The sequence below is a fragment of the Hemibagrus wyckioides genome, linkage group LG16, assembly GCF_019097595.1.
Source record: "Hemibagrus wyckioides isolate EC202008001 linkage group LG16, SWU_Hwy_1.0, whole genome shotgun sequence".
NCBI classification, from domain to species: Eukaryota; Metazoa; Chordata; class Actinopteri; order Siluriformes; family Bagridae; genus Hemibagrus; species Hemibagrus wyckioides.
The window spans coordinates 802,184-814,064 of record NC_080725.1 but is presented as its reverse complement, the minus strand read 5'-3'; the positions used below and the strand labels follow the sequence as shown (position 1 = coordinate 814,064).

Sequence of the window (11,881 nt, the reverse complement as noted above, 5' to 3'; positions counted from 1 at the left end):
ACGAGGAAACTCCCTAACGCCTATTTGCTGATTATTGAATGCAGTTACAACAGTGTTTGGAAACACAGGTTTTTATTACCTCTATCAAGTACATTATACAGCTCATAGCCGGGAATAGTGAGCACCTGCCTATTTGAATCATTTAAGTAACATTTCAATAAATAAATGTTTAAATAATTCAGTTTTTAAAGTGATATTTAAGATGTTGTACCATCACATTGTAAGCATGTAAGCATTGTAAGAGGCAAAGATGACACCCTACCTTCACGTGCTCCTCAATTTAACTAATTTACCACCGTGATAAATTACTCAGTCTTTTAGTTGAAGTAATTTTGTTTCACCAAAAGTATGTGGACACCTGACCATCAAGCCACATTTTGATTTTTTAACATATCACTAAAACAGTTAAATCTCCTTTTAGAGTAATACTTTAGTCTGTTCACACTTTTCTAGGTAAATAATCCACAATAAAAATACAAAAGTTGTATGCTTCAGAGTACCAGCCCAAAGACGAGGAAAGATACAACTACAATGACAAACAAATGTGGGCAAAATGCACACTGTGACCATGGTCAGGACACTCAGGCTTTTAATACAGTAAAATGAAGAAAAATGAGGAATTCTAAATATACTTGGGGAAAAACTAATTGTGATCAGGTGTTTTAAAATGGTTTAGTGTGATATAAGGAAGGAATTGTATCAGGAGCAGAGGGGAATTCCCCAACTGTCACTTTGAAAAGACATTTAGACTGGATATTGGGTCATCCTACTGTCACAACTGTACTGACCTCCCACTGACCAGACAACACCAGGACTAGAGCCTATGATTTCATAATAATAATAATAATAATAATAATAATAATAATAATAATAATAATAATTATCTATCTATCTATCTATCTATCTATCTATCTATCTATCTATCTATCTATCTATCTATCTATCGTAAACTTGACAACTCTTATTAACAGTAATTGTGATAGCTAATGAAGGCTGCATCACGCCTTGTCTATACCCCCCTCCCCCCTCCCCCAGGTGTCTCTCGCCTCTTCTCTCCATTTCATCGATCCGCTCCTCAGAGTGAAGATCACAGTCCGAGACGCATCTCAAAGTTTAAAGGCAATTTTTCTTTTGTTTCTTTAAAGTAAACACATTATTGTGAATGAGCTATTGAAATATATTCAAAATAGCTTTAATATCACCATTTAAAATGCGAGCTGTATCGTTAATACATGAAAGGTTAATTATCGTGGGTTATTTTGGATCTGTAATGATTGTAAATACTAAAAAATCTAATTTCTACACACGATATGTAAAAGTTCCTTGTTATGAAGCGATAGTTTTCGGCTTTGTTCGTTAAATAAATGCTAAATTACAGTGGAGGCCTGTTTGGAGGGAAACCGCCATGTCGCTGTAGAGAGAGAGCGGAAGGTGCGCGTGCTTATAACGCAGTTCGATATCGTGTTTTATTTAATAAAAAGGTGTAAATATTATTTCAGAGTTATTTCTTAGACGTTTACAATCGACAATCATGCCTGTATTCATCCGTTAAACTTGTTTAATTGTACTTAGCCTAATACACGGAGCTTAGCAAACTAAAATCGGATAGCTAGCTAATGACAGGCCCGTGACAGAAGCTCGATAACTAAGATTATTTAACAATTTTACTAAAAATAAAGTAGTAAAATGTTGGGAAATGTGTACAAAAAACAGGTAAGACCTTTATTAAACTTCTAATGTAAAAGTGGTGAATTTCTGACAGCTATTTTAAGATATATTCGACGCCAGGTTTGTGGCGTGTCACCATTTCCGTCAGCTACAAAACTCAAAGATGGCTAAAAACTTATAATTTAATATCTCTAATTTCTTTCTTTTAGCTCTTATCCACCGTTTACAGCTATGGAGGACTGGGAGGAAGACGAGCAGGTAACTGGCTCCATGTAAAGACATTAGCATGACAATAAGTGTGTGTGTGTGTGTGTATATATATATATATTACACACACATATACACACACACACACACACACATATATATATATATATACACACACACACACACACACACACACACACACATGTATATTCACTATAGGCAAAAGTTTTGGGACACCCCTCCAAATCATTGAATTCAGGTGTTCCGGTCACTTCCATGGCCACAGGTGTATAAAATCCAGCACCTAGACATGCAGACTGCTTCTACAAACATCTGTGAAAGAATGGCTCGCTCTCAGGAGCTCAGTGAATTAAAGCCTGGTACTGTGATAGGTTTCCACCTGTGCAATAAGTCCATTCATGACATTTCCTCATTACTAAATATTGCACGCTCAACTGTTTTATAACAAAGTGAAAGCAATTGGGAACAACAGAAACTCAGTCCACGGAGTGGTAGGACGTGTAAAATAACGGAGCGAGGTCAGCACATGCTGAAGTGCACAGAGTTCTGCAGAGTCAATAGTTACAGACCTTCATACTTTGTGTGGCCTTCAGATTAGCTCAAGAACAGTTCGTAGAGAGCTTCATGGAACAGGTTTTCATGGCCGAACAACTGCATCCCAGCCTTACATCACCAAGTGTAATGCAAAGTGTCGGATCCAGTGGTGTAAAGCACGCCGACACTGGACTCTAGAGCAGTGGAGACGTGTTCTCTGGACTGACCACTCACGGTTCTCTGTCTGGACATCCCATGGATGTCTGGGCATCTGGTTTTTCTTTCGTGAATCCTGCAGTGTTTATCTGGCCTATAGATGTTGTCTCCATCAGAACAGAAATCCTTCTTAGGATAAATTTGATGAAAGGATTTTATTTATTATTCTGCAGCAACACTTCACACGAAGGGAACCAGTGGAGCCAAATTATGGCAGGAAAAATGTCCGCACCCTCCCTACAAGGGTATAACAGCCATCTGTCACCTGTCTCAATCTGTGGATTAATAATGCATAAAGACACGTGACTGACCCATACAGAGTGAAATTAGTTTCAGACAATAGCCAGTGCTGATAACTGAATGGCTGCATTGTGTTCACATCCAGGCCGTAAGCTAGCCTTCAGCATGTTGCTTCATTTTCCTTTCTGTGTTTATTCCATGTTTATGGTGTGTTATAGAAATAGACACTATTTCAGAGGCAGCATGCAGTAGGGGATTATTATATATTCTCTTTTTTACTCTGCAAAAGCCACACGTTTATTTCCTGTGGAGAGAATCTGTACAATCCTATAGACTCTCCGTTATTTAATCATATATAGTGTAGTGTACTGCTTTGCTTTTTCTTAATTCATTTTGCAGTGAAACAATGGGAATGGTCTTTTTTCTATTTTCTAAGTTCAAGAGTTCGAAACTCTACACAGCAAACATTAGAGATTAAAGTCTTTATAGCTTGCTAATCAGTATATGATGTACAGTAATCTACAGGATGTTAATTCTTTTAAAATATGTTTGTCCTCTCTACAGAGCCCTGTGGTGAGCAACATGATATTTGGTAAAACATTTCATTCATCTTAAAATATTCCGATATCAAACTATACTAGAAATGGAGCTCTTAAGTACGTTTGGTGTGAAAATTGACAATTCCAGCTTTACTAAAGTTCATTAATTTGGAAATCTGTGTTTGTACAATCTTGAAGATGTTAAGCTTTCCTAAAGAAAGCGTACTGATAAAAGACTATATGTTCATGTAGCTATTTAAGATGCTGAACTTTATCTGTATTATGGATGAGACATCACATGTGTAGGTGTTTTGGGATAGAGGTACAGTTTTAGTATGTGCTCTTATAGCACTAATGTCAATTGTGTTTTTATTACTTATTGTTTGGAAAAGAAATTGTCTTTACATCTGCTTTTCTGATTAAATTTCTGTTTTAGAATCTGGTTAGCTGTCCTTTCTTAGCTTTAGCTGATATTAAGAAGAAATTAATCGAGAAAATGGTCAGTTGAAACCATTTCTGTGTGGGATTAGATGCAACTTCCTCTCAAATGTAATTAGAGCAATTAAACTGTATTTGGCTTACCAGTTAGTTTTTCCATGGATAGGTTGATAATTGCATGGGATTGCCCATATCTATCAAGCTGCTTGGTTTTTCTATGTAGGTAGGATGTGTGTGTGTGTGTGTAGAGAGCTCTATTGTTCGTTTTGCATTTATCAGGGAATGCTGGGAACTCCTGGAACAGTGGAAGCCAACAAAGCAGCTTTAAAAGCATCAACGGTAGGCAGTCATGAATATTATCAGAACTAAGAGGTACTTTATGTTCAGTCATTTTTTATGTATTAAATTTTAGTTGTAAACACTATCTTTATATTTGGCTATATAATCCACTAATTTGACTTTTACATACACTATATGACTGATGTGGACACCTGACCATCACATTTTCAAGCCTTTGTTGTTGTTATGACCTTCTGGGACAAATGACCAAATCCCTACAGCTAAAAGATATGTGAGGCCAGCTACTGATGTCACATGAAGGTCCTGGGGTCAAGTCAGTGTTTCAGTTCATCCAGAGGTGTTCAGTGGGATTGAGGTCAGGGCTCGGGCAGCTCGAGTTCTTCCACAATAAACTAAACTGTTTTAGAGGATCTTGCCTTGTTTACAAGGCCATTGTCATGCTGAAGCAATGTTTGAGTCTCTTCGTTTTGGGGAAATCTTGATGCTACAGCAAACAAGGACATGCTATACAGTACATTAGGCTTTAAACTTTGTGGCATGTGGGTGTGATCAGGTATTCACAAACGTTTAACCACATAGTGTTTCTGTGTGATCTAAAGAGGAATGTACTAATGTGTTTCTAGACAAAGAGGAAAGTCCTTGTGAAAATGGTGATGGTGGTTTTGGGACTCAAGGAGGCAGCAGGGGTGAGTCTCTTGGTCTGTGTTTTAAAGGAACACAATTGTTAAGTGTTAAACCAAATTATTCATAGATGTTTCCACCATCAGGTCGGGGCTGTAGAGGAGGAGGTGCAGGCTTCAAGAGCTTCCGTTCAGGTTCCTTTTTGTCTCTCTTATTTCATGCTTTTTTGATTGTGCTTTGTAAGAGATGTGTAACTGTTTGCATTTCTATGCAGAATTTGATGAAAATGGAAATGAAGAAGGTTAGTAGGCCTTGATGATTTAAACCTTCATATACAGCACACCACTGTGACAGACTTAGAACTGTGTCTTTGCTTGTAGTTGATGGTAGCAGCTCCTGGAATAGTGGTGGATTCAGGGGAAGTGGAGGCAGAGGCAAGTATTCAGGGCCTAGTTTGGGTAAAACTCCTTCTTATAGCTGTGTATTGATCTTTAATGTGATGGCAGGACGAGGACGAAGAGGAAGAGGAGGATTTAGGAATTCCTTTAACTCTGGTAATCTAATGCCCTTTAATTATTTATTCACTTTGTTTAAGCCATAGTGAGCATGTTCTTGTAGTCTGTTTCTCTCTATCAGACCGTGATGAAAATGACAACGATAGAGGTAAAAGGTCCCAGAGATTTGTCAGTATATATGAGCAATGAATATTTCTGAAAATATGCTGATGTGGTGGTTTTTTTATTATTGCAGGTTTTAAAAGTGACTTTAGTGGCAGAGGTGGGTGTGGGGCGAGTGGAGGGCGTGGCGCTTTCCGACAAGGTACGAACAAATAGGGTGTAGAGCAGGTAAGCACACAGCAGAATAGAGATTTATCTGTTTCAGCATGCGTGATCTTTACCATTTGTTTCTCATTCTGTCTTAGATGGTGACATTGAAGGCAGAAGGTCCTTTGGTGGAGGTGACTGTCTTGCATGATTCTTGCTCTTCATATAATACACAACTGAAATTGTCTTGAAAATGTGTGTAAAAAGCAGGTTTTTGAAGAGCTGTCATTTAAGCTCTAATCATCCAGGGTTAAACTTAGGTGTTCCTCTGCATTTACTGTGGTAATGATATTGCTGTCTGGATGTTGTTTTTATGGTAAATCCTTTACCAAAATCATTAAATAAACTAATCTTAATGGAGCTTTAGTGTCTGTTTTCACACTGCTATTTGTTTAAATATATTTAGGGTACAGAGGACGGGATGAGGAGGTGTTTTCAAGAGGTAACTTTGTACTGTAAATGACTGTAATTGGAAGGGATTGAGATTTAACTTGTCGTTTTCTGTTAATTTATTAGGATTACAGAAGGATGGTGAGGAAAAAGAAGGTGGTACATCTGCAGGTTTGTAATTCCTCATATATTAGTACCTGAGACACTGTTAGTGACTGATAAAAAATACACACAGTCTTTATCCTGTAGGAGCCAAGGTCAGCTATATACCCCCTCCACCACCAGAAGAAGAGAACGCAGTTTTTGCCCACTACGCAACAGGCGTCAACTTTGACAAGTATGATGATATCCTTGTAGATGTAAGTGGAAGCAACCCGCCCAAAGCAATTATGGTGAGTGGAGATCTTCATTTTAACATCTCATTGTGCTTTCATTTTTTTCTGCAAATGGTTTTGATTCCTTTAATTACATTTCAGTTACAAAAGCTTGTGGGGTTTGTTTTTTGTCTTTTTGCACATGCTTCTAGACATTTGAAGAAGCTCAACTCTGTGAGACTCTTAACAGAAATGTCGCCAAATCAGGATACGAGAAGCCTACACCCGTTCAGAAGCATGGTATTCCCATCATTTCTGCCGGAAGGGATCTTATGGCTTGTGCCCAGACCGGATCTGGAAAAACGGTGAGTCCTCACTCAGATGTATGGCATGAGATTTATTTATTCATGCCCTGCTTAATGGGTTATCTGATGAAATCCTATATATATATTAAACACGCTTGCTTTGCTGATTATATAGCAGAAAGCTCATACTGGCTTTGATTCATTTACAGCTCATTTCCTAAGTTGCGGACCTAGTGCTACTCTGAATTTTGTCACAGTACATTTTATCTAGCATTATCATCAATATTGTAACACACACTGATTAGAAATAGTTTTAGAATGGTGATATGTCACTTAGTGTAATATAATTTGTTTTTTAAGTATTATGGAACAATATTTTTCTACAGGATTTAAAAGTTGCAATAAATTGATGCATTGCTTTCAAGTACTGCTTTAGTGTGACTTGCTGTGTTTGTGCTGATTGCTTACTGTAAATGATCATGGTCATCACCCTAAGTGGTTAAAACTGGAAAAATCAACTGTGTGGGTTAGCAATTTTTTTTTAATGGTTTTATTTATTTATTTTTGCCTTCCTCAGGCTGCGTTCCTGCTGCCTATTCTGCAGCATCTCATGAGCAACGCTGCGGCAAGCAGCAAGTTCAGCGAGGTGCAGGAGCCTGAAGTTATCATTGTGGCCCCCACCAGGGAACTCATTTATCAGATTTACCTAGAGGCCCGCAAGTTTGCCTATGGGTATATAAAACCTGTCTTAAACATTTACATAATTCTTTTTTGTCTCTCAAAGTGATGCATATGAAACAAATGGCACTTTGGCAAGTTTCTTGAGCTGCTTTGTCATAGGATTAATGTTCTAGTGTAATTCTCTAGGATTATGATGTAATTTACCACAAAAGACTAAAACACTTTTGGAACACATCTCTTGTAGCACTTGTGTGCGTCCTGTAGTGGTTTACGGTGGCACAAACACCGGATTTTCAATCCGAGAAGTGTTGAAGGGTTGTAACATCTTGTGTGGGACACCTGGAAGATTGCTGGACATTATTGGGCGTGGAAAGGTAATTTACATTCATTCTGAGAGTTGATATATTAGTAAATATTTAGTTAAAATTCAGGGTATTAGAATTTTCCAAGTAAGTACTACCTTGAGAGGAACATTTGTAGTTTCAGTAATTGAAACTTGGCATCTTAAAATATGATGAGCTGCAAACTAGAATTTTAAATCATTATTCAATCAACAAAATGATTCTGCTTCACTGGGGCTTATAATTGATAGTGGTAGTAACATATTATTTGGCCTGGGGTCCCCCTACCCAATAATTTTGCATTAATAACAAACTATTAGTTAATGTAATTATTTAGCTACAGAAACAGTAACCCAATTATATTTGATAAATTTGTATGATACTTCATCTGAGAATTACTTGGAGCTTCCTCTTGACCTCTATCCCGATTGTTCATATAATTAAACTACAGCACATTTCACTACTATGATGGAAAATAGCAAATCCTCTGGTGATGTAATGTAAAATGATACTGTAATGTCAGTCATTAGTATAGTTCACTCAGTAAGCAGGAGCTTTTAGCACAATTAGTGCATCTAAGACTGCATTGCACAACCCTCTGATGTTGCAATGTTATGGAGCTCATTTATCAGTCACGTACGCATGGACTCCACACAAAACATTAAGCCTTTTCCACCATTCAGTCTGGTCTTGAACCTTTGGTGGCTTATTTTAGCAATAAAACTGTTTGTAGCAAATGAAAGCTGTATTTTTAAATATATACATATAGTGTGTGTATATATAATATATATATTTTCAGTACTTAGTAGTTTTGCATAATTAGCAGTCCCTAAGTGAAGGCTGCATGTTGCAGTTAATTTGCTCATTTGTGTTGCCCAGGTTGGACTGAGTAAAGTGCGTTATTTGGTGCTGGATGAAGCTGACCGGATGCTGGACATGGGCTTTGAGCCAGACATGCGAAAGCTGGTGAACTCTTCAGGAATGCCTTCTAAAGAAGAGCGGCAAACCCTGATGTTCAGTGCCACCTATCCAGAGGATATTCAAAGGTCTGTCATTTTCATATTTTGGTTAACACACTATCAGGGTTACTACTTAAACTGTGTTTCTGGAAGCCACTTGGTTGTAAATGATCCCATCATTTTTAGTAAAGAATGTTGGTGGATATGAATTGGCAGCTGGCTAATTCTTTGAGAAGCTAGCTAATTCTTTTCCAAAATGAAAAAGTAACTTAAACTGATTTATAGTATGTTGCACACATCTTGAACACATTGTGTGGAGTATATTCTATTACTGTTATGGTCAGATGCCTAACAGTCTATACCATGCTGTAAACATTTTCATTAAATTCACTAAAACAATTTTATCTGTGTTCCAGGTTGGCAGCCTGTTTTCTGAAAGTGGATTATCTCTTCCTGGCGGTGGGAGTTGTGGGAGGAGCCTGCAGTGACATAAAGCAGCTCATCCTTCAAGTCACCAAGTACTCAAAGAGGGAGAAGCTGCTGGAGCTGCTGAAGACCACAGGTGACCCCAACTTGACCTAGTGATGACTGATTCATTCTGAAATATTACTATACATTGTATTATTAATGAAATATTCTAAACAGACCTGGATGTTATGTATTCAGTAATGTGAATGGTTTTGCTTTAAATTTCCTATTTTTGTAAAGCCTGACAGTTTTTGTGGATTCCAGAGACACCACACTCACTGATTGACTTACAGTGGTCTTGCTAGCTTACATGGATTTGTACATTCCAGTTAAAGATGCACTATATTTTTTTTTTTTCTCAAAAGTTTTGGGACACCCCTCCAAGTCATTGAATTCAGGTGTTTTTCAGGGGTTCCAGTGAAAGGAACTGCTTCAGCTTCATACCAAGACATTTTGGACAATTTCCTGCTCTTTGTGGGAACAGTTTGGGGATGACCCCTTCCTGTTCCAACATGACTGCACACCAGTGACCAAAGCAAGGTCCATAAAGACATGGATGAGTGAGTTTGGTGTGGAGGAAGTTGACTGGCCTGCACAGAGTCCTGACCTCAAGCCCATAGAACACCTTTGGGATGAATTGGAGAATAAATTTGGCAAAATTGTCTTCCCTTCTTTCTTTGCATCTTAATCAGACAAGCTGTCTTATTAAGGCTGAAGTTAAATTCCTGAAAAATTTGACCTTTGCTCAGTCTGCTGATGTCATCATTAACTGTACTGTAGTGATGGTTGCAGTGGGACTGTTGCTGAATTTGTTGATCAGACAGCAGAGTGACCCAAACCGTCCCAGTGTGCTTCTGTTGCACATAAGAATTGCTGCTCATCTAATCAAAGTAGTGGACCGGAACTAACTGCTGTATAACTAAGAAATAAGCTTGGAAATATTCAGATCTTGCCAGCTGTAGTGTTTTGCCTGGATGTATATAGGTGGAATTGCAGCATTTTATTCCTTTCAAAAAATCAGATTTTAATATTTGACACAGAGCCAAAACAAAAAAGCATTAGTCCTCTTGATCTTATGTTTTATTTATATAATGTATATTGCACTTTTCATTAATCAGATAAGCAGATGTTTAGCAGAGCAGATACATCTCTTGTGTAAAATCATATGATGGAGACCTGCCTGCAATTACAGTTGCAAAATGCAAAGTAGAGTTGAGGCAAACAAATATCCTGTGGTCAAATGGGAATGTAAATGTAATGTTCTGCTATCCTCAGGGGCAGAGAGGACAATAGTCTTTGTAGAGACCAAGAGATATGCAGATTTCATTGCAACATTTCTCTGTCAGGAAGACGTACCCACGACTAGCATCCATGGGTATGTACCTGTGCAGACACACCAAGCAATGTCTAGTTCCTAATCTGGTTCGAACATCAGTTACATTTTTCAGCAAGTTACCCTGACATTCTGTGTATGTTTATGTATATAAAAGTTTAAATGTCTTCAAAAGCATTGTCTTTCTCCTTGTGAGCAGCGATCGGGAACAGCGAGAACGGGAGAAAGCTCTCAGTTACTTCCGGACAGGTCGATGTCCTGTGCTGGTAGCGACTTCTGTCGCTGCTAGAGGTCTGGACATGGAGCATGTCCAGCATGTGGTGAACTTTGACTTGCCCAAAGACATTGACGAGTATGTGCACCGCATCGGGAGAACGGGCCGATGTGGAAACACAGGAAGAGCCGTGTCCTTCTTTGACCCACAGTCTGACACTCCTCTAGCTCGCTCTCTGGTCAAAGTCCTCTCAGGGGTTTGTGATTTCATTAATGCCAGAATTTTCTACAGGACCTACTTTTTTCTGTCTCTCAAGAGTATTCAAACTTAGTGGTTTCCTCTTTTGTTCAGGCGCAGCAGGAAGTGCCTTCATGGCTGGAGGAAATTGCATTCAGTGCCCATGGTACCTCAGGGTTCAACCCACGTGGTGAAGTGTTTGCCTCCACTGACACTCGCAGGGTAACAACATTTTCACCGAACGTCCTACTTTTGCTTTTGTGAACCTCAGTTCTTATGATTTTTCAACATGTGCTCTTTTGTGTTTAGGGTGCATCCTTCCTGAAGGACCATACACCCCAACCATCTCAGAGCACTGCTGTAGGACCTGATGAAGACTGGGACTAATTTTTTAGTACTTTTTGTACTTTTTTTGTTATTAATGTATTCAGTTTAAAAGAGATGTTTGTTTGTTTGTTTGTTTGTTTGTTTGTTCCAGATACAGTTTAAGTGTGAAGGCATTTGTTTTGAAGGAGGGAAAATAGTTGTTGTTCCCCAGTGCTAATAAATTCACACAACAAAAGTTTTCCTCTGCAGTGTTGTGTATTTTACAGGCTATACTCTCTCATTATAGCGATGCAGTTTTACTCACTGCAGTCTGTGAAGGTACAGTTTCAGGTACTGCTTCTTCCTCCATACAAGGTACAGTTCCATTGGGTACAAGATAAATAGGTTTGACACAGAATCAGTCCACAGTATGCTGTAAACAGGGCCTAACAGTAGATTGGGGAGTGGAAAAAAGAGGAGTTGCTGATTTGAGAAGTCATTATTAAATGTATATAATCATGTACTAATCTGATGTCCGGTTTGATAGTTTTGTCTACAGTGAATGAGTAGGAGGAGCATTGGATGTATGGAATATGGTTTCCATGTTAACTTTATTAAATCACTAATATGGTTAGAAAGGCTACCAAGTCAGGTCTTCTGCATCATCGTTTTCATTTGAAGGGATTTACAACCAACTAGATGTGGTTTCTCTATGTAGTCACCTG

At 38.3% G+C, this 11,881-nt stretch overlaps 1 protein-coding gene across 4 annotated transcripts; it reads left to right on the top strand.

Annotated features, from left to right (window-relative positions):
• The first annotated feature begins 13 nt into the window (after positions 1–13).
• LOC131366658 (probable ATP-dependent RNA helicase DDX4) lies at positions 14–11,576 on the top strand. 4 transcript variants are annotated; one of them, XM_058411295.1, is made up of 25 exons: positions 14–68; positions 1,036–1,119; positions 1,878–1,926; positions 3,451–3,478; positions 4,143–4,202; positions 4,787–4,849; positions 4,931–4,978; positions 5,059–5,085; positions 5,165–5,218; positions 5,291–5,338; positions 5,421–5,447; positions 5,535–5,603; positions 5,707–5,742; positions 6,015–6,050; positions 6,125–6,169; positions 6,248–6,390; positions 6,525–6,677; positions 7,195–7,349; positions 7,543–7,672; positions 8,519–8,685; positions 9,015–9,160; positions 10,342–10,441; positions 10,599–10,869; positions 10,965–11,072; positions 11,160–11,576. In XM_058411295.1, the coding sequence occupies exons 3-25, from the start codon at positions 1,900–1,902 to the stop codon at positions 11,235–11,237; spliced, it is 2,019 nt and encodes a 672-aa protein (XP_058267278.1). In that variant the 5' UTR covers positions 14–68; positions 1,036–1,119; positions 1,878–1,899; the 3' UTR covers positions 11,238–11,576. The 4 variants fall into 4 exon arrangements, with proteins under 4 accessions (XP_058267278.1, XP_058267280.1, XP_058267279.1 ...); XM_058411297.1 differs by lacking the exons at positions 14–68; positions 6,015–6,050; XM_058411296.1 differs by lacking the exons at positions 14–68; positions 5,421–5,447 and having other exon boundaries at positions 11,160–11,575.
• Positions 11,577–11,881: the final 305 nt, after the last annotated feature.

What these genes read in the sequence shown, in the direction of transcription:
- LOC131366658 (XM_058411295.1), top strand. Translation starts at nt 1,900, where the DNA reads ATGGAGGACTGGGAGGAAGACGAGCAG. An exon ending in CAGCTTTAAAAGCATCAACG is followed by an intron (nt 4,203 to 4,786) that starts GTAGGCAGTCAT and finishes ATGTGTTTCTAG; the next exon opens with ACAAAGAGGAAAGTCCTTGT. An exon ending in GCGTGGCGCTTTCCGACAAG is followed by an intron (nt 5,604 to 5,706) that starts GTACGAACAAAT and finishes ATTCTGTCTTAG; the next exon opens with ATGGTGACATTGAAGGCAGA.